This window comes from Phytophthora cinnamomi, assembly GCF_018691715.1.
Source record: "Phytophthora cinnamomi strain GKB4 chromosome Unknown Contig49, whole genome shotgun sequence".
Classification (NCBI taxonomy): Eukaryota; Oomycota; class Peronosporomycetes; order Peronosporales; family Peronosporaceae; genus Phytophthora; species Phytophthora cinnamomi.
Window position 1 is genome coordinate 245,396 of NW_027150982.1, and position 26,378 is coordinate 271,773.

At 53.8% G+C, this 26,378-nt stretch overlaps 10 protein-coding genes across 10 annotated transcripts; 2 read left to right on the plus strand and 8 right to left on the minus strand.

Moving 5' to 3' along the window:
* Positions 1–2,289: 2,289 nt before the first annotated feature.
* On the minus strand, positions 2,290–2,630 carry IUM83_08100 (ABCG transporter ABC Superfamily; the record flags this gene model as incomplete). Its single annotated transcript, XM_067932452.1, has 2 exons — positions 2,290–2,339; positions 2,411–2,630. The coding sequence occupies 2 exons, from the start codon at positions 2,628–2,630 to the stop codon at positions 2,290–2,292; spliced, it is 270 nt and encodes an 89-aa protein (XP_067790161.1).
* Positions 2,631–9,497: 6,867 nt separating this feature from the next.
* IUM83_08101 (Secreted protein) lies at positions 9,498–11,440 on the minus strand (the record flags this gene model as incomplete). Its single annotated transcript, XM_067932453.1, has 3 exons — positions 9,498–10,032; positions 10,329–10,730; positions 10,911–11,440. The coding sequence occupies 3 exons, from the start codon at positions 11,438–11,440 to the stop codon at positions 9,498–9,500; spliced, it is 1,467 nt and encodes a 488-aa protein (XP_067790160.1).
* A 495-nt stretch (positions 11,441–11,935) lies between these two features.
* IUM83_08102 (Secreted protein) lies at positions 11,936–12,439 on the minus strand (the record flags this gene model as incomplete). Its single annotated transcript, XM_067932454.1, has 1 exon — positions 11,936–12,439. One exon carries the CDS (start codon positions 12,437–12,439, stop codon positions 11,936–11,938), a length of 504 nt encoding a protein of 167 aa, XP_067790159.1.
* A 469-nt stretch (positions 12,440–12,908) lies between these two features.
* On the minus strand, positions 12,909–14,771 carry IUM83_08103 (ABCG transporter ABC superfamily; the record flags this gene model as incomplete). The annotated part of the gene is made up of 1 exon (XM_067932455.1): positions 12,909–14,771. The coding sequence occupies one exon, from the start codon at positions 14,769–14,771 to the stop codon at positions 12,909–12,911; it is 1,863 nt and encodes a 620-aa protein (XP_067790158.1).
* A 438-nt stretch (positions 14,772–15,209) lies between these two features.
* IUM83_08104 (ABC transporter-like protein) lies at positions 15,210–17,054 on the minus strand (the record flags this gene model as incomplete). Its single annotated transcript, XM_067932456.1, has 1 exon — positions 15,210–17,054. The coding sequence occupies one exon, from the start codon at positions 17,052–17,054 to the stop codon at positions 15,210–15,212; it is 1,845 nt and encodes a 614-aa protein (XP_067790165.1).
* A 1,179-nt stretch (positions 17,055–18,233) lies between these two features.
* IUM83_08105 (Alternative oxidase) lies at positions 18,234–19,238 on the minus strand (the record flags this gene model as incomplete). Its single annotated transcript, XM_067932457.1, has 1 exon — positions 18,234–19,238. One exon carries the CDS (start codon positions 19,236–19,238, stop codon positions 18,234–18,236), a length of 1,005 nt encoding a protein of 334 aa, XP_067790164.1.
* Positions 19,239–19,607: 369 nt separating this feature from the next.
* On the minus strand, positions 19,608–20,615 carry IUM83_08106 (Alternative oxidase; the record flags this gene model as incomplete). Its single annotated transcript, XM_067932458.1, has 1 exon — positions 19,608–20,615. The coding sequence occupies one exon, from the start codon at positions 20,613–20,615 to the stop codon at positions 19,608–19,610; it is 1,008 nt and encodes a 335-aa protein (XP_067790163.1).
* Positions 20,616–21,613: 998 nt separating this feature from the next.
* On the minus strand, positions 21,614–22,624 carry IUM83_08107 (Alternative oxidase; the record flags this gene model as incomplete). Its single annotated transcript, XM_067932459.1, has 1 exon — positions 21,614–22,624. One exon carries the CDS (start codon positions 22,622–22,624, stop codon positions 21,614–21,616), a length of 1,011 nt encoding a protein of 336 aa, XP_067790162.1.
* Positions 22,625–23,273: 649 nt separating this feature from the next.
* Positions 23,274–24,187, plus strand: IUM83_08108 (Alanine--tRNA ligase; the record flags this gene model as incomplete). Its single annotated transcript, XM_067932460.1, has 2 exons — positions 23,274–23,613; positions 23,688–24,187. 2 exons carry the CDS (start codon positions 23,274–23,276, stop codon positions 24,185–24,187), a joined length of 840 nt encoding a protein of 279 aa, XP_067790167.1.
* A 1,152-nt stretch (positions 24,188–25,339) lies between these two features.
* On the plus strand, positions 25,340–26,365 carry IUM83_08109 (Alternative oxidase; the record flags this gene model as incomplete). Its single annotated transcript, XM_067932461.1, has 1 exon — positions 25,340–26,365. The coding sequence occupies one exon, from the start codon at positions 25,340–25,342 to the stop codon at positions 26,363–26,365; it is 1,026 nt and encodes a 341-aa protein (XP_067790166.1).
* Positions 26,366–26,378: the final 13 nt, after the last annotated feature.

A 26,378-nucleotide genomic window follows, 5' to 3' on the forward strand; every position in this document is an offset into this window, starting at 1 on the left:
TCGAGAACGTTCTGAAATCACCTGGACTTTCAGTCTTTGCAATTGTTCTATGACAACCCCAACATCATGGAGCGACGCTATCATTTGAACACCATGGATCGCAATAAGACCGAGCGTCGTCCATATCGAGGGCGTGTTCTGCATACAATACGACATGAACAACGAGTTGAACACTTCAACGTTCATCAGAACCACCTCCGGGATTTCATCTTTCAAGTGCACGATAGTCCGTGCCATGACGTTGCGCAAAATGATCTTGATAATCGGAAGCATCATAGCGAAAGGCGTCTTCCCGTCGGCGGGCAATGTTGTGAAGATGTAGAAATATGTCGGGTAGATAACTACGAGGCTCTCCTGACAGACCCAGGTTTTCAGTGTGTTGACAATCTGAAGCCATACTGCAGGATTGGATCGAGCCTTTTTGACGAACGATGCAAGAGGAAACAACATAAATGCCACCCAGGCCGGGGAGACAGTAATGATTCCGAAGGGTAACGGGAAACCAATTGCGAGCGATAGAGCATACACAACACTAGTCGTAAGAATTGCAGTAAACGCACCGCTTATAAGAATGCGAACTTTCGTTAGAGGGGCGCTTGGAACACTGTGTTTGAATTGTAGGTTGATGACCATAGTTGCGACCCAAAACGCGAGGAATACCCGCATAATAAAGAGATAGTTAGCACGAAGGCCTTCTGATGGTGGGCGCAACGGGATTAAGTCGACGAGAATCGTGATGATAACACATGGCCATGGAACAAGCGACAAAATCACGAGGGATCGAAATAAGCTGGTTTGTTGACTGTAGTTGATGAGTTCGCGAACGCGTTCAACGGAGTAGAATCCATGAAGCTCCACCTGCGTCGCTTCCCACAGCTCGACAGCCTTATGGATGATATTCGCTAACCTCATCGGCGACTGAGTTTGGAGCGAGGAGGAGTGATGAGAAGTCGGACCAAACTAAATTTGACTGCGTCGGGAATGAACACTTTCGGTGAAGTGCGGTTGTGATATCTTTATCAATGGATGACCTTGTTGCTGGCTCAACGCTTTTAGCAAAACTTCTGAGATTTGCTGTATGGTTAAAGTTTAACCGCTGAATAACAGCGCTTAATATCGTGCATCGACACGACCATCTGGGTTTCATCAACAGTGATAAGACTTATTGTTGTCAATATTGAAGGCGTGTTCTGCATGCAGTGCGACATGAAAAGCATAGCGAAAGGTGTTTTCGCGTGGGCCGGTAGTGTGGTAAAGATGTAGAAATACGCAGGAAAAACCAGCGCAAAACTTTCTTGGCCTACCCAGGTTTTCAGAGTATTGACAACCTGGAGCCATACTTCTGGGTTGACTAGAGCTTTTCGCAGGAACGACACGAGAGGTAGAACCATGAAAGCCACTCATATTGGGGTAGTTGTGAGGAATGTGAATGGCAGTGGGAAATGAATTACTAACAGTAGCCCCTACACCGCAATTGTAGAGAACGCTGATATTACGGTGCTGTTTATTACAATTCGTGCGTTTGAGAGAGAAACACTTGGAAAGCTGGGTCGGAATTACAGACTGCACAAAGAGCAACGGGTAGAGTGGTAATGATGTAGAAGTATGTCATATTACTAAGCCACCTAATCGATAACTTTAGTCAGTGGCAGACACAGAGAGAGGGAGAACCACGTTGATGCCCAGCCCTCGAGTTGCATATACCGCATGTCAGGTTGCGTTTCCCAGTCCTCTTCATTTTGAGGCGGAAGGGGTATTTGGAGTTCGGTGCGAGCTAGTAATACAATACACCTCAACAACATTAAACAAAAAAAAATGCCACCGTCGTGCTCTTGGAACTGCCCTGCGTCTCCGCCTCTTTCTTGGGAAACCCGCGACTTCAGCCTGTTAGTTATCTGAATCCACAGCGCGGGCTGTAGAAAGCCTGCAGTACAAGCTTCATCTCTACTGTAGTCGTTTCCCCTTACCTTTCAGGTATAGGCTCCAACTGGAAATTTGTGACCTTTGCCATAACACTAGAAACAAAATTCCCAACGAAACGACGTCATAAAGGGATTCAGTATGGCAGATCTGAGCGTTTGTCGCAGCTTTTCATCGTCCATGCTGTCAATTTGAGAGTAGTAAACTCGACAGTGATACACCGCTATCACTATAGTGCTAGTAACACAAAATAAGGTATCACAGCTTTGGTGAACTTACAAAAACCGATCAGGACGATGACTTCGCATAGTTTATTAGTAGTATTGAAGAATTCTAGCTTGGATACTTCAAACCGTATCAACGGCGCCACTATTGTGGCGTGCTATGGAGCCACGCAAACTTGAACGTGTAGTCCGATGCTGCAAAATCAATGACAGCCAGAGTTTGTCAGGCTCGATGAGCAGAGCGAAGGTGTGGTGGTCATTCTTACCATAATGCTGCAAGGAGGCCTGTACGTTATAGAAAACCCAGAAGACAAGCTTGGTCTGCACTTGTTCCCCCTGCTTTTCAAGCACGAATGCTAACTGGCGAACCGCTGAAATGTGCAGCCTCTGCCACAACAACGTGAAGAGTACTACCAGCGATACCAGCTGCAGGAAGGCGTACAGCATGACGTTCTCGATTGTGTCCCACAAGTGTTGGTCATCCATGTTTGAGATTTGGGAGTAATAAACACTGTTCGGAAGGTGGTACATTACAACTAAATTCGCCGCTACAAAGCAAACTTTGGATTAGAACTATGATCAGACACCATTTCAGCACAGAAGTCCATGATGAACGTACCAAAAATGATCGGGACAATTACTTCGACGTAGTTGATCAACAAGACAAACTCGGTGATGTAAAGCAACTTTCGAACCTTCGTTGCGTATTCAAGTTCTAGCTGTGTGACGTCCACTTTGCCCTCGACATCGTCTACGTCTCGACTTAAAAACACTTTCCGAGTCATACTGAGGCGTTTCACGAGTTTAGATCGAGCGAGAACAGAGGGCGAGTACAAAATGTGTTTGGGGATACGCCTGTAGCTCTTTGGCGCGACCTTAGCTTCCCGGTGCACTACTTTCGGTAAAATAGACTGGGTGGGACCTTCGGTAACCATTGTTGCAGCCGGCGATTTCTGTGTCGATGGATACCGATCCAATATGTCTTCTGTGTACACCAGTATCGTCTTCCTGCGTAGTCCTATCCCCTCCGTACCCGCTGGATTGTCAATTGATAAACGAGCATGCTCTGCGTTCACTCGTTCTTTTAGTATTCGTAAGCGCTGGATAACGTCGCTCACATCATACATCGACGCAATCATTTGAGCGCCATCAATCGCTATGAGACCCAGTGTTGTCCATATCGAAGGTGAATTCTGCATACAGTACGACATGAACAGCGAGTTGAAAACCTCCACGTTCATCAGTACTACCTCCGGGATCTCGTCATTTAAATGCACCACAGTCCTTGACATTACGTTGCGCATGAATATCTTGATAATAGGAAGAAGCATAGCGAACGGTGTCTTGGCATTCGTCGGTAGTGTGGTAAAGACGTAAAACTACGCCGGGTAAATAAGCACGAGACTCTCTTGGCCAACCCATGTTTTTAGCGTGTTCATGATTTGGAGCCACACCGCCGGATCTAATCGAGCTTTCCTCACGAACGAAGCAAGTGGTATCAGCATAAACGTCACCCAGGCTGGTGATACTGTTAGGATTCCGAAAGGTAATGGGAAGCCGATGACGAGGGATAGTGCATACAAAACGCCGGTGGAAAAGACAGCAGTGAAGACGCCGTTCACCACGATGCGTACGTTTGAGAGACCAACACTCGGAACACTGTGTCGGAACTGCAGACTTATGGCGATGGTTGAGATCCAGAACGCAAGAAAGGTCCAAACCATGAACAGGTAGTTGGCATTTGGTCCCTCAGCTGGTGGTCGCAATGGGATCACGTCAACGAGAATCGTTATAATCACACACGGCCACGGAATCAACGCCAACACTGCAACCGCCCGAAAAATGCTGGCGTGTTGGTTGTACTGGATAAATTCCCGAACTCGCTCGACAGAGTAGCATCCGTGTAGCTCCACTTGCGTGGCTTCCCAGAAGTCGGCAATCTTCCCCAATACAAAGCCCAGCCCCATTTTCTATGGAGCCAGAGTGCACGAAGGCAAGAACGAGTAGTCTTGGGGACGGATCGATCGAGTTGCGAACTGTACAAACGAAACTAAATTTGAGTGACGAAAAAAAATGCGCGTTTTCTATTTTCATCAAACGACAGAGCAGTGAGGTATCTCGACTCAAAATAGACGCTACGAACGTCTCGAGAGCTTGAAATCATTTACTAAGATATTTAATGTTTAGAAGGAAGGTTTCGGTTTTGAGATAAGCAAGTCTTCATGCGAAAGTGCTGCAGTGTCGCCTGTACGTTGTTAAATACCCAGAACACAAGTTTTGCCTGGTTTTGCTCTCTCTATTTTTTCAGTACGAACGCTAGCGTGAGAAGTATTTGACTGCCGTGGATTGGTCACCCGAAGTCGATTGTGTGCTAGCTTGGAATGTTAAAAGGAAAATCTATTGTTAATGAAGCACAAGCACATATTAGATAAAAGGATGCAAGCATTTCAAAGACATTGCCATCCGTTCTTCCAATTGAATTGTAATGGAAAGATGACAGGGTCACTCGGAGGGTTAGTGCCAAAAATGTCGGTGGAAGTAGCGCCGATGGAATCATAGATAGCACATGCGGACTCAGTACTGCTCGAAGATTCTGTTGTCTAATATGAGCAGTCGCGATAATATTCACTCCGTGCATTCCTTTCGGTTGGCTCGGCATCAACACTCGAATTCGTAAGACAAACAAATATTTGTGATCAACAATGCATAGAAAGGGGTAACAAGACAATTCTCGAAGGAAAAAGTGGTCCATTGCTCATCATCGTTATTGGCATTCGCACCATCAATGTTGAATGTGCTCCTCGAATTTCCTCCGTGTTTCATGATGGTGTATCATGAAGCCAGGCAAATTTGAATGTATAGTCCGATGCTGCAATAAAGAAACGGCAACCAAACGTTTGTCAGGCTTGGTCAAAAGCGTTAGAATATGCGGCGCAATTCTTACCGTAGTGTTGCAACGAAGCCTCTACGTTGTAGAAAACCCAAAACACAAGTTTAGCCTGCACTTGTTCTCCCTGTTTTTCCAGCACGAAAGCTAGCTGACGCACCGCCGACATACGTAATTTTCGCCACAGCATCATAAAGAGTATAATCAGTAACGCAAGCTGCAAGAGGCCATACAGCATGACGTTCCTGATTGTGTCCCACAACTGTCCATCATTCATACTCTTGATTTGGGAGTAGTAAATCCTATTTGGAAGGTTATACATCACGATCAAATTCGCCGCTGTAAATAGAGGGCATACGAGTCAGTTGAGTAAAGTACATGTTGTCATCAAGAGTTGAATAACGTACAAAAAATGGTAGGGACGATTACTCCCACGTAGTTGATCAACAGCATGAACTCAGTAATATACAGCAGCTTTCTCGTCTTCGTTGCATACTCCAACTCCAGCTGGGTGGCGTCCACCTTTCCCTTCAGGTCATCTACCTCGCCGCCAATGAAAATTTTGCGGCTTAAACTGAAGCTGCTCATCAGTTTGGCGTGAGAGAGCAGTCGAGGTGAATAAAGGATGTTGGGCACCTGTTTAGGTTTGGGCTTAACCTTAGATTCTGCCACTTCTGGTAGTACCGGTTTAGTGATGACTCGTGCTGTTTGTGATACTTGATGCCGATCCAAAATATCTAGTGTGTAATGAAGTATAGTCTTCCTGCGCGATGCAGTCACCTCTGTACCCGCTGAATTATCAAACACTATTTGAGCATGCTCGGCATCCACTCGTTCTTTTAAAAATCGTAACTGCTGGATGACAACTTCGACGTCATGCATCGAGGCCAGCATTTGAGCTCCATCCACAGAAATTAGCCCCAGTGTTTTCCATATCGAAGGCGAATTCTGCATACAGTACGACATGAAAAGCGAATTGAAGACCTCCACGGTCATCAGGACCACCTCCGGGATCTCGTCGTTCAAATGCGGCACAGCGCGTGCCATGACATTGCGCATGAAGAGCTTGATAACTGGCAGCATCAACATCGCGAAAGGTGTTTTCGCATGGGCGGGCAACGTCGTGAAAATGTAGAAATAAGTTGGGTAAATAAGCACCAGACTTTCTTGGGCGATCCACGTTTTCAGCGTATTGATTACTTGAAGCCACACATTTGGATCAGAACGCGCTTTTTTCAAGAACGAGGCGAGAGGTAGCAGCATAAACGCCACCCAGGCTGGAGAGACTGTGATAAATGTAAATGGCAGGGGGAAGCCGATGATGACCGTTAGCGCATATATTGCACCACATGAAAGAGCTGCTGTAAATGCGGCATTTATCATCACGCGCGCGTTTGAGAGCCTAACACTTGGGACGCTGTGTCGGAATTGCAGACTGACGGCGATAGTTGAGGTCCAGTAGATGAAGAGCGTCCGTACAATGAATGGATAGCTAGAATTTGTCCCTTGAGAGGGTGGACCCAAAGGAATCACGTCAGCGAGAAGAGTAATGACGACACATGGCCAAGGCATGAACGCCATCACAATAAGTGCTCGAAACTTGGTGGTGCGTTCGCTGTACCGGATAAATTCCCGAACACGCTCAACTGAGTAAAATCCGTGGAGTTCTACCTGCGTAGCTTCCCAGCATTCGGCAATCTTTCCCAGCATGGAGGCCAACCCCATTTCTCATTACACGAAGGCAAGACCGAAGCAATGCAATATGACAGCATCGTCTTCTAATTTGAGAACGATATCGTGGCTGGAAATAGGATTTTATATTGGTTCGCGGGTTTTAGGGCCCCGCTTGATTCTCAGTTCGATTATTTTTGTATTTAGGAAGCTAATTGGGTCTGAATGTAGAATTAAGAGCATTTCCACCGGTCGTGATGTAAAACTAAAATTCGTTCTTTTTGTGACAACAACGTACCTTACTAAAAAAATCTTTTTTTATTTAATACCAGATATAGCGATAAATTTAGTTTGTGCGCTCCACCCGTTTTAAGTAAAATGCGTGAGATTTGCTGTAAATTTACGCGGGCCGCGGATTTGATCATGGAGAGGGCCTTGAGTAAATCCATGAGGAAAGCTCGCCGGTTGTGCGGTCAAGATTATGGTGACCACCACGCACACACAGCCAACACCGTCAACGCTCCCCGGATCTATGCACGAGATCAGGTTGTCTGCACGCAATCGGCACGCTGACTAGCGGCGATAACCCTCCTGATGCAGCTCAGTGCTGGTGATTGTACTTTCTCCCTTATTACCGAGCCTGACTTGCCTTTGCAACTTGCTTCCTTGTGTAGCCCTGTTTGCCTTGCAACTTGCTTTGCGTCGTCTACGTAGTTTCTTTTACTGCTTTCGTGCTGATAAACAGTAAGTAGCACTTTCCACTACATTTGGGGGTTCAACGAAGTTTCATTAATGGGAGCTTATGCAATGACCATCAGTTCAGTCCAATAAGGGACAAGGAGAGCGGTGCCCCCAAATGGTCATGCAGTGAGCCCCACTAATGCAACGTCGAATCGCCCCGTGGACCTTCTACTATGCTTGCCGCCAGAGTAGCCACCGACTCCTTACATAGCCTCGTGTAGGTCTTGAACGCATCGGAGACCCAACGTCCGTGAAACTGGATGGTTAGGGCGTCCGTGCCAGATCGATACATGTGAGTTGCCCCGCCGGCCCGTGGAGAATGTGAGCTGAAACATCGCGGGGCTTGACCTGTACTAGTAGCCGCTCGCTTGATATCTTCTGCCACGTCGGCCGTTGCAATGCAGGCCGGCTTTCCGCGGCGGTCCAGGTACACTGCAACCGGTATGTCGGTGGGCAAGTTTTTATGGACTTGGAGCAGGATTAGGGCACCAAACACGGGACACAGGAATGGGTGCCCAGAACACGACAGCATTCGTATTGTGGAGGATCCGCCTTGGTTGGTTGTGGAACCGATCAAGCGCATACACAGCGATTGTGCTTTCGAAGGAGTCAATGTCGGTCGATCTTCCACGTCTAGAACAGCGATGTCTTGAGCTCGAACAGCAAATCACTTGAAGGAACCTCAGACAATTGCTACGATTTCCGATCGCCTCAGGAGGAAAAAGAACGCCAAGCTCATGACCCCCATAGGGCTTGCTCAAATGGTTCAGTCATCGCGAGGCTGCGGAAACATGCCTCAAGAAGCCCGATCGACATTGGTGCTTTTCGGCTTGGTGGCGAGTCGAGGCGGCTGATTCCTTTGAGCAGCATACGGATGTGCGGGTGTGCAATTGGGAAGTCATGACCGGATGCCGCGAAGAAGTGCCGAACACCGAGGAGGACTGCCATGATCGAGTCGCTGCGAATGCCCCCCCCCCCCGGACCCGAAGCCATACTGGAAGCCGTGGAGATGTGCTGTACTTGGACAGCGAGAGGCATTCACGCAAGCGAAGGTGCGGTACCATGGCGAGACGTCCAGGTCGTCCACTTCGTCAGGGCTCGCCGGTATTGATCGAACGTGGAGTCGGCAACGGAGTGCGCTCGGAGATACGCAGCCAAATGTCGGTCAGACCATGAATATCGACTGTCGGTGATACCTGCGACCAACCGGGAGTTAGTGATGAAAATTTGGCTGTATATTATGGGTGAGCGGCGATGCGGGAGCAAGCGTCTGCGCGTTCGTTGTCGGTCCCGGCACGTGAGATGCTGAAAAACGGAGCTGGAATGAAGTTTCTCACCAGCTTAAGAGCCGGATAATTACTTGGGTACGTGGGATCCGCGAGGTGAGCTTGTTTTGCCAAGCGACGGCAGAGGTGTTGTCGATACGAAACAGGACGTGGCAAGGGCGTCCGTTGCGAGGAACGCTGCTTCCCCAACGACGTCCCCACGCGTGGACTGCGAAAGCGCAAGAGCGTAATTCGCGGAAGTTGATATCGAACGCGTTCGGCGCGCCGTCCTTGAATGCTGCGATCAGCTCGCGTTCGCTGTCCGTGAACTGGTAAGTGAGAGCCACCTGCGATGACACGTCCAAAGCGCAGAGTCCGTAATCTGACGCATCCATTTCAACTGCAAAATCCGGTGCCGGGAGTGAGTTGAAGTATTCCAGCGAGACACCGTTCAGCTGGGGTGTGTGGAGCACACGCCATCACCATAGCAAGTCCTGCTTCATGTCAGGTGTATCAGGGACACGCTGGAAACGATGTAGATGACTTTCGCGCTGGCGCAGGCGCTGGAGAAAAGGCCGTGCAGCACGGATGCATGTTGCTACATGCCGAAGACTACCCATCAGCGACCGATAGGCCTGCCTTGAGAGCGACGAAGTGGAGAAAGTATCCGCTACAATTCTCCGTCCCTTGAGTATCTTCTCTGGTGGTGTAGACACCGTTCCCTCCACAGAGTCGAACACGAGGCCCAGTACGCGTTGTCGTGTGTTCCAATCGGTGAACTTCTTAGCGTTAAATACCCAGGACCGCTACCATGGCGTACCTTAGCGGCCGATTCGCGTCATCACAGGATGTTCCCATGTCCGCAGCCACATTAATATGGTCATCGACCCAGTGATAGTTGAAGATACCATCCGGAAACGTGTCGGTGGTGTGAGAACCGTGCACGTAAGCGACGGCACCACCAGCAATCGAGTAGAACTCCGGAGACCTGGTCCAGCCAAATAGTGCCGCGAGCTCGATCACAATGACACCGTCCTCTTCGATGTGCCCGGCGAAAAGATACATGCTGTTGCTGTGGATGCTGATGTTGCGGAAAGCAGAGGCTACGTCACCAGCCATCACACAGACACGAGCATTCGGGTGGACGCGTTTGGACTTCAGGATCTCGGTTGCAACCGCGTCGCAGTGGGTATACTCCGGTTTAACGATGCTGTCTTGGTCCGTACAGTCGTTGATGGAGGTGCCCTCGGAGTACGACAGATCGTGAGTCGTTCGACCTGTAACGTTGGTGTCCTCGCCACTCTTGTCAACGACTCCGAAGGGGCTGATGATAATCTCGGGTCATTGCTTGAGGAGGTCCCGGTCGAGCACCAGGCATCGCCCTGCGTCCTGTTCCTTGCGGATGTTCTTGCGGAGCACATTAAGGAGGTCTCTCGCCGACCCGTGATTTGGTGGCTGTTGTACCTGTCGCGGAGGGATCTTACTTAACCGGATTTCAACACCGCCGTGAACAATCTTCTGGAGCTCTTCCAAGTGTTCGTAGCCCATGCACACTTCGTTCAGCACAGCTGGCACCAAGCTTTGGTTTGGTCGGTAGTCGTTAACCGTCTGCCTGCGCACCATTTCGACAAAAGTTGGAAGGGAGGCGCCCGACCGCCGTGCAACTCCGATAGTGCCTTCCGCAGCGGAATATCAAGAAGAAACTCGGGCCCTGCCACTCCCGGTCGCGACAGCGGGTAGTTGTCCGGAGGCAGCGTAACGCCCAATTTCGCCATAGCCTGAGCCAGAGTAGCTCTGCGAGTAACGCGCAATAGATTGCTTCTTTCACGAGCGTTCGAGTGCATCACTGCTGCAGCCTTGACGCTAATGACTGGGCGCAGGTGGCTTGGTCGCTGTGCAGTTCCAGTACGCAACCGGTCTTCTTCTTCGGTGGGGAACTTGACGCCGCGGCTCGAAGACTGGTACACCGATCCCGGCGACGTGACTGTCCGTGATACTGATTCTGTAGCAGAGTTCAGCTCGCTTTCATGAAGTGATACACACGAAATATTTTGCAATGTAGTCAGAGCTGACGCTCTACGCATATGCTTAATTGAATGTACCGACTGTATGGCCGGTACTGGCTGTATGGCCGTGGGTGACTGTATGGTAAACCCGGACTGTATAGTCTGAGGTGTGGGCGACTGTATGGCCAACCCGGACCGTAAGGTCAAAATACCCGTCTGGGCGGTGCCGGTGCAGTCCTCCTGACTTCCAGGTAGACACGGTGTTTTGGCGTCGGGCGGGGCTGAGCGATTAGGAAAACAGACGGTCTCGCGGAAAATTTCCCGCTCGCGCGCCGATTTCGTCAGCCGGACCCGCGCAGGCGTGTTCTCAGGATCAGCCGACATGTTGTTGGCCACGAAGTTGCGAAGCCTTGACGTGAGCTTGCGCAAGTGGTCATACGACACCTCCTGTCCGAGGGAGGCGAGACCGTGAAGAGCATCCAGAATGTCCTCGTAGCTCGCGCACTTGATCGACGTAGGAGACAGAGAGGCCGACGGGCTGAAGTCGTTTGAGAAGTTCGCGTTCGTGGAGCCGTACTCCAGCGTCGTCATCTCCGACGATTCCTTGAAGTGCATGATCGTGAGGTCGCGTGACCCGAGACGTCCGCTGAAGATCGCCATCAGCACCTCCGGCGTCGTTCGGAACTTGGTCGACTCGAGCTCCCGCAACCACAACACAAACGACATCGCAGACAGGGACTTACCTGTCTCCGTGCCAAAGGCACGGAACATACGACTCGCGGCCAGCAGGTGGGCTTGCGGAGGATTGTAGTCGCCCTTGGCCTACTTCGCCCCGTTCGGGAAGCTTGCCATCGTAGGGTAGCACACCTCCGCTGGCGGCATCTCGCCCTTGCTGTTCGGGGCAGTGGGAGCCGTCGGACTTGCATGCATGGTTGGGGCGGGGACTGCTGGTAACTGGCCAACGCCCTGCCGGGCTACCAGCGTACGGAGCCGTTCTGTCTCGGCTTGCAGGGCTTACACTTGAGCGGGAACAGCATGGTCGTCCTGGCCTACGATTCCCTGCGTGATCGCACTGGCCTGAGCCGCGGGGTCCTCGGTCACGGCGCTCTCTTCGACTGCGGTACCGGGCGAAAACGATGCAATGAACTCGTGTAGGTCGAACCCGCTACCGGATCTCGGCGTAGCCGCCGGACGCTTCGCGAACGCCACCACCTTGGCTTTCTAGGTCTTCGCCGAGGCCACCGTCTTCTTCGGCCTCTTCGCAGGTGGAGCCGGCGGCTTATCCTCCAGGTAGGAATCGGAGTCGCGGGCGCTGTCACCCGTGGGCTTCCTTGGTGTCCCCGCAGTCGATGCCACCGTGGCGCGCTTCGACACCTTATTTTTGCCCGTGCGGGTGTCGACCACAGCCTCACCAGAAGCCGGCTTCGATGTCGCCCGCTTGCTCGTGCGTAGCGGTACGGGCTCGGACGTGTGCCTAGCAGGTGCCGTCGTCCACGGCTCATCCGCACCCGTGACGTCCACTACGTCAGGAGGAGCGACACCAGCAGCAGCCGCAGGGAGTTCGCTATCCGATGGAGCCGTCACGCCCCTGGATGACGGGGAGCTGGGGGCGGCTTGGTCGGTGGTTCCGCGGGTGATCATGGCGTAGCTGAGTAAGGTAACCCCCTTCTTCGTTGTTTGCTTGTTGGTCTGAAGACAAGGTGCGGGGGAACGCCACGCGTCCATCGGTTGGTCTGCGGTGTAGCCACCGCCAATGTACCGGTATATACCGGTATACCGGAAGTACAATTTTGAAGTGGAAAACACAATTCCCTGGCTCTGTCATGGAATACAGCAATGACAAACATGACGAGGGGGTGCAAGTTGTGTGCCATAACGCTAATGTTGCATAATGTAGCGTGAGTGTAGCTGAATGTCGTTCGATGACAAACTTGCAAGCACAGTTCTTACGAACTGCGAATTGAAAAATCAAATATATTTAATGATAATAATAATGTTAATTGATGTAACAAATTAGTTTCATAAATTAAGCAAACATAATTATAATATACCAAATCAAACTAACGTTACGTGAACATTTTAATTAAAATTCATATAAATATATGGAATAAAATTGAAAATTGAATAAGTTTGCAAAATTATTCGTTTTGTGTTTGTATTGTCGACTTTGCTGAGGTAAGAAGCCAATTTGTCTTCACCGCCGTCCTGTGTGGAATTTGCACAAGATGCACGTGAAAAGAATCTCGAAAGCAAGCGCATTTGCTGCTACGATCGCAAGGTCGCGTCCGAGATCTGCGTCCGTCATGCCAAACTTGGTAAGCAGCCGCTGAGCTTCTGCTGAAGTGTCATTGTGGAATTGGTTGTGCATCAGCGCCTCGAACCCGTAGGACAGGAAGCCGAGGTAGTGGCCCCAGATCCAGTAGTCAGGGATTGCAGGCCGAGGCACGAACAGCCCCATGCACAGGATGAACCAACCGAAGAGAGCGGCGCCTATCGCCATTCCGATAATGAAGTGCGACACACAAGCGGCTACGAGATGCATCAGGCTCTCGGCGACCACGAGCGACAGGAAGACGATCAACAGGAACGTGCCGCACGAGTTGAGACCCGCGAGATACCCAACGAGAAGCGTCGAGCTAAGCGCGATGAGGAAAATGCCTGGTAACGCGCCTAAGAAGTTGGCGACCACGTAGATGAACACGTTCAGGTTGCTGTTGGTGCGTTCACGGAGGAACACAGCGCGTTGCTCGATGAAGAACGGCAGCACGGCGATGGACATGAAGACCAGGAAGCAGTTGGCGTAGGTCAGGAGGTACACCACATCATGCGGCGTGATGCGTTTGTTGGTCGAGAGGAACATCGTCCCCATCATGAACGACAACGCCGTGTACATCACAAATCGGACCCAGAAAATGCCCGGGTTGCGAATGTTGTCGAGCGAGTTGCGCTGCAGCAGCACGATCAGTTGGCGTAGCGGGGAGTTTGGCACCCGTTCGATAACCTTGGTTGCGTGCGAACTTGTTGTGTCTGCTTGAATGGCTTCTTGAATTCGAGTAGCTACAGAGCTGGTAGCATACCCAGACACCAATAGTGGGATATCGCCGTGACCTTCAAAGTCCGTGTTCGCAATACTGATATAGTGCTCGGCAGGGTCCTCGTGTTCGGGACAAACATACCCTAATGAAGCAAAATGCGGTAGCATGTCAACACGAGGGCCGAAGTATACTGTTTGGCCAGCAGTGAGGATCACCACATTCGTAAACATCTCGTACACGAGCGACGAAGGCTGGTGGATCGTGCAAATAACCGTCATGTTCTCCTTGCAGAGTCTTGATACGAACTTCATCACGTTGTAAGTCGACGCCGAGTCAAGGCCTGACGTTGGTTCATCCAGCAGCAACATCGACGGCTCTGACAGCAGCTCAATGGCAATACTCAGCCGCCTCTTTTGGCCACCCGAGATGCCCTTCCGGAAAATGTCCCCTACGAAGGTGTGCTCACAGACTCTGAGCCCCATCTCGTCGATCACCACCTGCACTCGCTCAACGACTTCATGGTGGGTGACTGAATTGGGCAGACTGAGCTTGGCTGCCATCTCGAGCGTCTCCAAGACGGTGAAGGAGCCTAGAAGTGAGTCTTCCTGTGCGACGTAGCTTGACACGGCTCGAAATGTCTTGAGGTTCCGAGTCTCACCGTTGAGTGCGATGTCGCCTTGGATGGTACCTGAGCTGATCCGGTCGGCAAGGATATCAAGCAGTGTGGTTTTTCCCGACCCAGACGGACCCATGACGGCGGTTAGCTCTCCCGGTGCACATCGACCGGTGACGTTGACGAGGATGGTCTTCTTCCCGTCAGGGTGCTTCGGCGTCTTCTTTTTCGTGTCGACGGTGTAGGACAACTTCCTCCAACTCAACGTGCACGGATTGGTAGTCATACGAAGCGGTTTCCCAGCAAGACTAGTACTGCTCTTTGTAGGAGTGTGAGTCGCGGCAGGGTTCAGCGTCGGAAGACCAATCTGAACGGCGGCGAGCGCCACGACTCCAGCACCGTCTCCCATTTGATCAGTTGTGTCTGAAGTGAAAGCGTAGACTGCTCCTTGGGGCGGCAGATAAATAGTGAATCTCACGTGAGTGCGACCTGGATGATAAGACCATCAACACATTGAGTCTTGGAATAGTTGACTCCCTCAATTCTGTTCATACTCCGAAGTGCCGTTGGTTGTCCAGAAGTAACGGTGCCCAACGGCAGCGAAGTGATAGGATAAATAACTCTGGCGCAATTCACGCGGGACGGGACTAGTAGCGTCCCGAAAGCTCAGGAGTCTGAAGGAATGGAATGGCGTAGTTGTTCGTGTAGCCAAGTTATACCTGCGCTAGGATCAGGGTGTATGAAGTGAAAATCTAAAATGTGTAATGTACTTGCATGCCTTATACGCTTATGTGGTGGAAAATGCAAATGGCTAGCATGAGCAACTCCGCACAACCGGAATCTTACATTACCGGCGGCCGGTGTGGAACTTGTAGAGGATGAAAGTGAAAATGAGCTCCAGGCCGATTGCATAGCACGCGAGGATGATCATGTTCTGCGGCGTGTTGACGTCTGTGAGGTTCAGTCGTTCAAGGATCGCCTTGGCCGTGGGGGTGTTTACGTGGATGAAGTGCTCGTACACGAACGACTTGAACGAGTACGTGTGGAAGGCGATGTAGTAGGCCCAGATCCAGTAGTCCGGAATAGTCTCCTTCGGCACCATGAAGCCCTCGCACAGCATGAACATTCCATAGATGCCCGCACCAAGAGCAATTCCGATGATGTAGTGCGGGACAGCAGCTCCGATGACGTGCATCAGCGACTCAGCCACCACGAGCGACAGGAACAGGTTGAGTAGGAAGTACCAGAATCCGTGCAGTCCCGACAGCAACACGACCAGCAATGTCGACACGAGTGCAATCACAAAAATGCCCGGTAGAGTAGCGATGAAGTTGGAGAGCGCAAAGCTGAACACGTTGAGGCCGCTGTTCGCACGCTCGCGCAGGAAGACAGCGCGCTGCTCGATGAAGAACGGAAGCACTGCCACCGACATGAAGACCAGGAACGCCTGCACGTAGAAAAGCAGCGGGATCATGTCTTCCTCGGAGATGTTATCATTGGTGGAGAGATACATGGTGCCGACCATGAACGCCAGCATCGTGTACATGGCCAACCGTACCCAGTAGATGCCCGGGTTGCGGACATTATTGAGCGAATTGCGCTGCATGAGCACGAGGAACTGGCGAACCGCTGAAGGCTTCACAGGTATGACCGGCGCTGCACTGTGCACAGCTGCGGTGTCAGCGTCGATCCTCTGCACGATGCTGTTAGCGATCGTGCTGCTGCTGAAGCTGTTAACGAGCCGCTTGATGTCTGCATGGCCTTCGAAGTCCGAGTTCACCAGACTGATAAAGTACTCAGCTGGGTTCATGTACATCGGGCACGAGTAGCCCGACGCGGCGAAGTGGTCAATGGTGTGTTCCCTGGGGCCGAAGTACACGGTCTCACCGGCGGTAAGGATCACGACGTTCGTGAACATCTCGTACACCAGCGACGACGGCTGGTGGATCGTGCAGATGACCGTCTTGTTCTCCTTGCACAACCTTGTAACGAACTGCATGACGTTGTGCGTAGAAGCCGAGTCGAGACCCGACGTCGGCTCATCCAGCAGCAAGATCGATGGCTCCGACAGCAGCTCAATGGCAATACTCAGTCGACGCTTCTGGCCGCCTGAAATGCCCTTGCGGAAGATGTCCCCGATCAAAGTGTGCTCACAGACTCTGAGTCCCATTTCATCAATGACAGTCTGTACCCGCTCGACGATTTCGTGGTGGGTCACGGAGTTGGGCAGACTCAACCTCGCCGCCATCTCCAGGGTCTCCAGCACCGTGAACGACCCTAGTAGCGAGTCCTCCTGGGCCACGTAGCTCGACACTGCACGGAACGTCTTGACGTTGCGGGTCTCACCGTTGAGCGAGATATCTCCCTCGATGGTGCCCGAGCTGATCCTGTCCGCCAGGATGTCGAGTAACGTGGTCTTGCCGCACCCGGAGGGCCCCATGACGGCGGTGAGTTCGCCGGGTGCGCAGCGTCCGCTGACGTTGGTGAGGATGGTTTTCTTACCGGTGGGGCATCGCTCGGTCTTCTTGGTCTCGACCGTGTACGAGAGGTTCTTCCAGCTGAGTATGCATGGGTTCTTGGTCATGGCCAAGGTGTCGACGGGCACCGCGATGTCTTTGGGCTTGGCCTTGCCACTGGTCATGGCCTCGTAGGACGTGGCCGTGCTGGGCGACGCTGGGTGGGTGTCTGCCATGGATGTCGAGAAAGCGTTGAAACTCGAAAGTGGCGGAGAAGTTGAACGGAGCTGGGGTAGTGAAGGCGCGCGCGCTCGGAGCACAATTGAAAAGTGAGGCCTCGAGTCCTTATTGCAGCGCTCAACGGCACGGCCAGAAAGAGAGAGGCGTTGGGTAAATTCCAGAAAGCTGGCCGTTTCAGCAGGATGCACAGTATTGGAAATTGGCATCCAATTTGGAAATGGCTTCGGCCTTGAGCGGGACGGCTGATGCATACCTCGGTTCAGTGGTTTGGTCACGCACGGAGAGGCCGATGCATATCTGAGTTGGTTGGTTTGGTCACGCACGCGGTGGATTTACGTGTAGTATATCACACCTGGATTCAACTGCGGTGCTGCACTCGCCGAGCATTGCCGGCGGTGGATACTTTACTAGCCCTCCTGTGTTCGCTGCTTGGCGTGGTAGCGAAAGACATGGTGTCGGACTGAGCGCCACGCAGGCTCGTCACCCGATCGCCGGCAGTGCTGCGCTTTAAGGATAATGGCAGCGCAAAACGTTTTGAGCGCTGTTTCTCGCGAACAGCAAAGAGCCCTGGGTACTGGAAAACGAGAAAGTAGTTTCGACGCGCGTGTCTGCGTTCTCAGAGCCGAGTACTCTAGTCGCGAGTGCTGTTAATTCACGTTGGCTCGGCCGTCTCGTCGGCGAGGTTGTGGTTGACGGCGGCGGCCACCGGAGCAGTACGTTTGGAGTATGCATTGACCTCCACTGCTCACCGCGATCGGCTTCGATGCCTCTGAACAGTGTGTTAAGTTGTCAATGACAACGTCTTCCTCGAAACAGCAGCAGGCGGGTCTGTGAAAGAACACCTCAGGTTCATCGTGGTGATCGAGCTCGCCCTTGTCCTAATGCAGCCACTATGCTCGGCGATCTATGAACCATACCGGCCCTGAGACTTCGTCGAGCCCAGCGCTGTCTAAATGACGTCCTGCTCGCGGTATTCAATAGCTTGTTGGTCGAACCGTTGGGTTGGCAGTTCAGATCTCTACAGAGGACGAACACTGCGGTCGGCAAGAACTATTACATAAGGACGACGTACGGAAGGAGAGCTAAAAAATGAGCAATTGACCATAAAGAATACCTACAGCTCCTGCCATGCGAACATTCGAGCTGATTGCTTCGGTTGCGTGAGCTGAAACAACTTAGTGGTGGTTGTTGATGAAAGGGCTGACTCCCTTGTTCTGGTCCAGATCAGCGAACGTGTGGTTCACATCACGGTGGTTGCACTCGTCCGCACGGATGCACTTGATCATATCGTAGATGTTCGACCCCTCCGGCAGTTTGTAGTACGTTTGGGCAATGAGCGGTGCCTTCTTTTCCTTCCATGCATCCAAATAGCCATCTTCAATATCCTGCAGCAAGCAGGTGTACGTCTTCACGGCCTCTTCTTCGAGATAGCCCACAAAGCGGTGGCAGGTCTTAGGCGACACCAAATATGTGAGAAAGAAGCCGTTGAAGAAGACACCTTGGGCTCCGATCACCAGGGCTCGGAAGAACCAGCCCGGTTGCTTGAGGTTCATGAAGATGAGCAGGTGCATGCGCTCATTTTCAGCTTCTTCCAGCAGTGTGTGAATCCAGCCGTAATCACGCTTCATGCGTCGTAGTGAGCGCAAGTGACGCAGCATGCCCCCCACCATACCAGGGACACCAGCCACGGACTCGAGGAACAGGCAGCGGTGAAGCCAATCTCTCTCGGTCATCGCGCCGCCTGGGCCACGATACCCAGACACCTTGTCAAAGCTCACCCGCAGCGCCTTAATGGCGTAATATGCTGCTCGTTCGCTCATGGTGACAACGGGGTGGTGCGTCTGCTCCATGACGGAAATCTTGTCCAGGTCGTACACCGCGTGATTGATCGGATTCTCCCACATGGGCTCTCCGCTCTTGGTCGTGGGGCTGAGCGGGTGGACGTTTTGGGACTCGAGGAAGTGGGCCTTGTACGCTGGCTCGCTGAAAGCGTCGACGGGGTCGGGGCGGCCCTTGTGCTCCTCCTTCTTCGTGGCATTCGTTGTCGGTGCCGGGTGAACAGCACCAGTGGAGAAGTTCACTGAGGATCGGAGCGCAGGGAACAGGAAGTTATGGGGCTTTATTGTCGCTAGACCTTGGCGGCGAAGCATCGTTAACATCTTGGCACTGGCGGTGTTCATGTTTCAGGTGCACTTCTGCTCGTGACGTGTGTCTTGAAAGACGAATTGAAGACTGGGGCTAAGGTAGGGCGACACGGGTGGATGGGTGGGTCAGTCTGTCGACCCATGGTCGTCTCACCTCACGCAAGTTTACACGATCCGTGTTTAAGTTTTCTCACTATAATCGGGGTACAATGCTGAGACACCAGGTTCAATTTGATCAAAAACTGTGACGAGGCATGACAGGCAAATACATATGTATACAGATGTCTGCTTCGACAACCAAGGTCTCCACTTACACCTAGCTAGATATCCATCTCCAGCACGACCACAGCGGTGTGCACGCCCCAGAGAATCGTTGTTGCAACATCATCACCACCAACAACAGTTCTAGTGGTGGCTGTAGACGAACGGGCTGACGCCCTTCTTCTGGTCCAGGTTGGCGAACGCGTGGTTCACGTCGCGGTGGTTGCACTCGTCCGCGCGCACGCACTTGATCATGTCGTACACGGACGCGTCCTCCGGCAGCTTGTAGTAGGTCTGCGCGATGAGCGGCGCCTTGCGCTCCTTCCACGCGTCCAGGTGGCCGTCCTCGATGTCCTGAAGCAGACACGTGTACGTCTTGACGGCCTCCTCCTCGAGGTAGCCCACGAAGCGGTGACACGTCTTGGGCGAGACCAGGTAGGTGAGGAAGAAGCCGTTGAAGAAGACGCCCTGTGCGCCCACCACGAGCGCGCGGAAGAAGTAGCCGGGCTGCTTGATGTTCATGAAGATGAGCAGGTGCATGCGCTCGTTCTCAGCCTCCTCGAGCAGCGTGTGGATCCAGCCGTAGTCGCGCTTGAGCAGGCGCAGCGAGCGCAGGTGGCGCAGCATGCCGCCCACCATGCCGGGTACACCCGCCACGGACTCGAGGAACAGGCACCGGTTGAGCCAGTCCTTCTCGGTCATGGCGCCGCCGGGGCCGCGGTAGCCGGAGATGATGTCAAAGCCTGTGCGGAGCGCCTTGACGGCCATGTAGGCGACGCGTTCGTGCATCTTGACGATGGGGTGGTGGGTCTGTTCCATGTTGGTGATCTTGTCGAGGTCGTAGACGGCGTGGTTGATGGGGTTCTCCCAGATCGGCTCACCAGTCTCGCTAGTAGCATGGCGGAATGCAGACTGCTTGAAGTGTGCAATATACGCGGGCTCGTTGGTCGCGTCGGTAGGTTCTTGGTGTGCTATCTTCTCTGCGGGGATTGACGTAGTTGCTGCCGGCTGGATTGTAGAGGCTGCAGTTGATGCAAATCGCCGGGTAGTGAAGGGAGCGGTGTTCCGCTGGAACATGCCCATGGCTTGGCGGCGGTAGAGCGTGTGGACGAGCGATCGCTCCATGACCTTGGCGGTGCCAGCGAAAGTCATGATTGCAATGCAGTTTTGGTGGTGCAAATGGGGCCAAGGCGTTCAATTGAAGAGTGACGGGCTGAAAAGAACAAATTGGTTGAGATCTCCTGGTAGGTGGCGTTCTTCACTTGCGTAGACCCAAGCAGAACTACCGACTGAATCGACAGTAGACAATCGTGGGGCCAGGAAGAGCGGCAACAAGCATTCAAACGGTGCGCTGGTGTCTCAAATGCGAATCACACTGATTACGATTTAGCGTTGTCTGCCAAAGGGGAGGACAACACATCGATGGTACTTTCTTTCACTATACTATCCTACATGTCGGTAGCCGCTTCATAGAGCTCGACGACAGTACTGCAGAGCGTATCCAATGGCACCCAACACCTCAGGAATCGCCTCGTGTTGTACTATGATACGCTGCCCTTGTTTTTTTGTTGTTTTTTTTGTCGAAGACGGGGCCACTGGTGGTGTTGGTCATCCCTCACCGCTTGCAGGGGGCCTGCATGTCTTAGCAGTGAAGGTATCTCCTACTAAGACATGCAAAGTGTGGGTGCCACCCACTGGGTGGTAACCTTTCAAAGGTTGGTTGTCTGCATCGCTGCATGGGAATCATCAGCGCTCGGTTTACGACGTTAGGACGAGAAAGCGCGCCAATTTTGTGCGTGTACGTGGAGGGTGGACAACCAACATGGCTGTCTTACCCTGTGGTTACAGAAAGGCCAGAATTAGTCAGTCGAGGCACCTTGAAGTGGACTTCAAGGCTGGAACCTGAAGTTCGTCACGGGCTACCGCAGCGCGGTAATGCTGGCCAGCAAAAAGCGATGCACATGCAGTTGCTGTTGGGGTCGTTAGCCACGACCCGAGTGTTCGGAAGCAAACAACAAGAATACTACAGAACCAACACCAACAAGGCGGAATGTGGTATTGCTGGAGGGTTAACGCCACCTTTGATCGCAAGGCAGCAAGGTTTCACAAATGCGAAAGCTCGCCATCATCTACGCATGGCAGGCCAATGCCTAGTGGTGACCGTAAACGAACGGGCTGACGCCCTTCTTCTGGTCCAGGTTGGCGAACGCGTGGTTCACGTCGCGGTGGTTGCACTCGTCCGCGCGCACGCACTTGATCATGTCGTACACGGACGCGTCATCCGGCAGCTTGTAGTAGGTCTGCGCGATGAGCGGCGCCTTGCGCTCCTTCCACGCGTCCAGGTGGCCGTCCTCGATGTCCTGAAGCAGACACGTGTACGTCTTGACGGCCTCCTCCTCGAGGTAGCCCACGAAGCGGTGACACGTCTTGGGCGAGACCAGGTAGGTGAGGAAGAAGCCGTTGAAGAAGACGCCCTGTGCGCCCACCACGAGCGCGCGGAAGAAGTAGCCGGGCTGCTTGATGTTCATGAAGATGAGCAGGTGCATGCGCTCGTTCTCAGCCTCCTCGAGCAGCGTGTGGATCCAGCCGTAGTCGCGCTTGAGCAGGCGCAGCGAGCGCAGGTGGCGCAGCATGCCGCCCACCATGCCGGGTACACCCGCCACGGACTCGAGGAACAGGCACCGGTTGAGCCAGTCCTTCTCGGTCATGGCGCCGCCGGGGCCGCGGTAGCCGGAGATGATGTCAAAGCCTGTGCGGAGCGCCTTGACGGCCATGTAGGCGACGCGTTCGTGCATCTTGACGATGGGGTGGTGGGTCTGTTCCATGTTGGTGATCTTGTCGAGGTCGTAGACGGCGTGGTTGATGGGGTTCTCCCAGATCGGCTCGCCGTTCTCGCTGGTAGCGACGCGAGACTGTGTGAAGTGAGCCTTGTAGGCGGGCTCGTTGGTGGCGTTGGTTGGTTCAGGACGAGATGCCTTTTCCACAGCCGTAGTCTGCCCCACCTGAGCAGCAGGAGCAATGGTCGAGGCGAACCGGAAGCTTGTGCCAGGAGCCATGATCGAGTCGAACCGCTGACGCTTGAGCAAGCCCATGGTCTGTCGACGGTAGAGCTGGCTCATGGCTGAACGCTCCATGAACTTGGCGGCGCTGGAGTAGTGCATGGTGCTAGAAGCTTGGGTGCTTGGAGGCGGGTTGGTTGTTGTTGCTCGAGACTTGGAAGTCAAATTGAGGAATGAGTGAGAATAGGCAGCACGCGTTCAGGTGGAATTGATGAGATGAGCTAAATGTTTCAGACTGCATTCTTCAGCTTCTTGTCCCGCTAGTGCAGTGTACGGTTGCTGGTGCAGCCACTCGACAATTGTCGTTGAAGCTCGCGATTCGCGAGCAGATTGCGCCGCCCCAGTGGCGGCGCAAGCTAGGCGGAGCACGCAAATCCGTCTGTCTGGTGCGCTCGCGAGGTTATTACCCACCACCGTCGGAATCTCACGATCGCCATGCGAAATCATGTGGAATCGGGCTTGGGCGTTGTCAGGCACCGCGCTGACGCGCAACGCATGACTTCCAGGTCGTTGATAACGCAGTTCAAGTGTCCTTGAAGTCCGACAAAGTTCCGGAGCCCAAGCACCACCACCATAGCTGCTCATGCATGACCACCTACGCTAAAGACACTTGCTCGTCCGTATACCAGCACTGGTTGACGATCAGGCGGCTGTGGCGACTGGTGCGCAGAGATACGCCCCAGCTCCGACCTGATCCCGTCATTTTGGATTCGTCGCCGCAGCGGACAGCAGAGAACCATCCTCTCCAGCCATGGCCGACCAACTCGAGATGGTGCGCGAGCGGTGGAACGCGTTCGCGGTGCGGTTCACGGAGACGGCCAACAAGCGCATGACGATGCAGTGCTCGCAGCACCTGCACGCGCACATGCAGCTGGATCACGCGCAAAGCGTGCTGGAGGTCGCGGCGGGCGCAGGCTTGGGCTCGCTGGACGTCGCTCAGTACCTGGCGGACGGCCGATCCAAGCTCCCACGTGAGTCCAAGCGGGCGTTCACGGTCACGGACTTGTCCCCCGTGATGATCGGACTGGCCGAGAAGAACCTGAGCGGTCTAAGCTCCGCCAACGTTGAGATCAAGTGCCAGGAGGCCAATGGTATGCAGCTAAATGTGTACAATCTTTCTTAACGGGAACAGTGCGACTTGTACTAACTGCGTAGTATTGTGCAGGCCAAGACCTGGTTGAGGTGTCCACGGGTTCGATGGACCGCTTCATCGCTAGTCTCTGCATTCAGCTCGCCCCTGACCCGGACGCGATCCTCCGCGAGGCCAACCGTGTGTTGACCTCCGACGGCATTGCCGGGTTCACCATTTGGGGCTCGCCTGACCGCAGCGGGAACTTCACCATTGCGTCCGCGGCCCACAAGGAGATGGGGTTCGAGGAGGGCGCGGGCGAGCACTCGAACTTCGCCATGGGCAAAGACCTCCCTGCGCTGCGGCAGCGGTTCGCGGCGGCCGGGTTCAAGCGCGTGCAGATCTGGCCGTTCCAGTGCGTCGTAGAGCTCTGGAGCGGTGAGGAGTTCGCCAAGTTCCTCGAGGACACGCACCCGCTGGAGGACGAGGCGCTGCGAGCCAAGCGGTTCGCGATCGTCCAGCGCATGGCCGACGAGTGGCTCGCCAAGGGAACTCCGATCGGCCTGGAGACCTACATCATCCTCGCGCGGAAGTAGCCCTAGCTTCCAGTTAGGCGAAAAGTTTCAGGACCGGTAGCCTGTAAGTCGACGTCAGCCTAGCGTCTGTAACTTTTGCTTCAACATGGTCGTGTTGGGTAACGTGGTTTGCAAGCGAAGTCAAACGGAGATGGCGCCGCCCAGACTATCCAGTCTGGATTCCTGGTGGCACGCGCCACCAGCGAGCAAGCATGCGCTTCGCCGCTTTGCTGGATGCAGTCGGCCACGATGTCGCCCCGCCGACATGTGCCGCGCATTGTTGACACGAACGGATCGGCCATAGGGATTGGCAGTCCTCGGCATCTTCAGCCGTCGCCTTGATCGCACCGTCAGCGAGCGGCACGCATTGCGCCTGACAGGTCTGGCCGGGAGGGGCGACTCGCCTACCTCGAGCCATTCCGCCGTTGCAGCTCGCCTGACCTGTTCCTGTGCCGTGTCTCATTCGTGTGCAGTTGTGGCGGGCGGGTCGGATTGCACGTCGTGAGTAACGACGCACCGTGGCCCCACGTTCCGAGCCTTCAAGGCGGGGCTGGAGGCAATGGCTGCCCTACATGTACCGTACGCTCGGTTTGACATGCCGGCAGCTCTGGTGCCTCTGCGTTTTTCATCGCAGCAGAGGAACAGGTTAGTCGGCACCGCTGTGAACATGGCTCACCACGATGGCAGCGATGGCGGACAGCGTTGGTGCCGCTCGAATCCAGCTCCCATCTTGCAGGAGGAAGGCTTCGCGCAAGCCTGTGAATCGCATGGGCACGTTGCCACATATCTACTAGATATTATCTAGCCGAAGCGTGTGGCCGCTTGTATACTTGTAGCACGAGTCAGCCCAGCCTCGCCCCGAGTCTCGCGTGCCGGTTGAAGCAGTGGTTGCCCTGTGAACACCCAAGTCGCACCTTCGGGGCCATGGACACGCAGCAATAAGTCTGCCTGGTGATATTCGGTGGTGCGGCCCACCCTACAACACAAAGTTGAAGTTGACCCGATACCGAGAGAGGGTTGCTTCATTAACTACTTCAGCATGTCGCTTCATCAGACTGAAGCTTGAGAGGTTCTCCTGCCTGCTTTTCGTCGATAGGCGTTTGGTCATTGTCCAATTCGACAGACAAGTCTCAAGTGACCTACAAACCAAGCAAGTTCGTTGGTAGAGCTCCCATGCACTACGCCTCGACTGCCAAGATGATGGAGCGCTCCATCACGCAACAACACTTCCGCCGCCAGGCGCTGAGTCTGTTCAAACGCCAGCGCTCGTTCTTCACCGTGACCCCGGTCCCTTTTGCACCGAACTCCACGACCCGATTCGCGTCAACGACCTTAATCCACCCTTCCAAGACAAGTGAGACAACCACGAGCAAGCCTACCGATGTGACCAATGAGCCCGCCTACAAGGCTCATTTCAAACAATCGCCATCGCGCCACCCTCTCGGACCAACATCAGTCGACGGCGAGCCAATCTGGGAGAACCCCATCAACCACGCCGTCTACGACCTCGACAAGATCACCAACATGGAACAGACCCACCACCCCATCGTCAAGATGCACGAACGCGTCGCCTACATGGCCGTCAAGGCGCTCCGCACAGGCTTTGACATCATCTCCGGCTACCGTGGCCCCGGCGGCGCCATGACCGAGAAGGACTGGCTCAACCGGTGCCTGTTCCTCGAGTCCGTGGCGGGTGTACCCGGCATGGTGGGCGGCATGCTGCGCCACCTGCGCTCGCTGCGCCTGCTCAAGCGCGACTACGGCTGGATCCACACGCTGCTCGAGGAGGCTGAGAACGAGCGCATGCACCTGCTCATCTTCATGAACATCAAGCAGCCCGGCTACTTCTTCCGCGCGCTCGTGGTGGGCGCACAGGGCGTCTTCTTCAACGGCTTCTTCCTCACCTACCTGGTCTCGCCCAAGACGTGTCACCGCTTCGTGGGCTACCTCGAGGAGGAGGCCGTCAAGACGTACACGTGTCTGCTTCAGGACATCGAGGACGGCCACCTGGACGCGTGGAAGGAGCGCAAGGCGCCGCTCATCGCGCAGACCTACTACAAGCTGCCGGAGGACGCGTCCGTGTACGACATGATCAAGTGCGTGCGCGCGGACGAGTGCAACCACCGCGACGTGAACCACGCGTTCGCCAACCTGGACCAGAAGAAGGGCGTCAGCCCGTTCGTCTACAGCCACCACTAAGGACGGGCCGCTG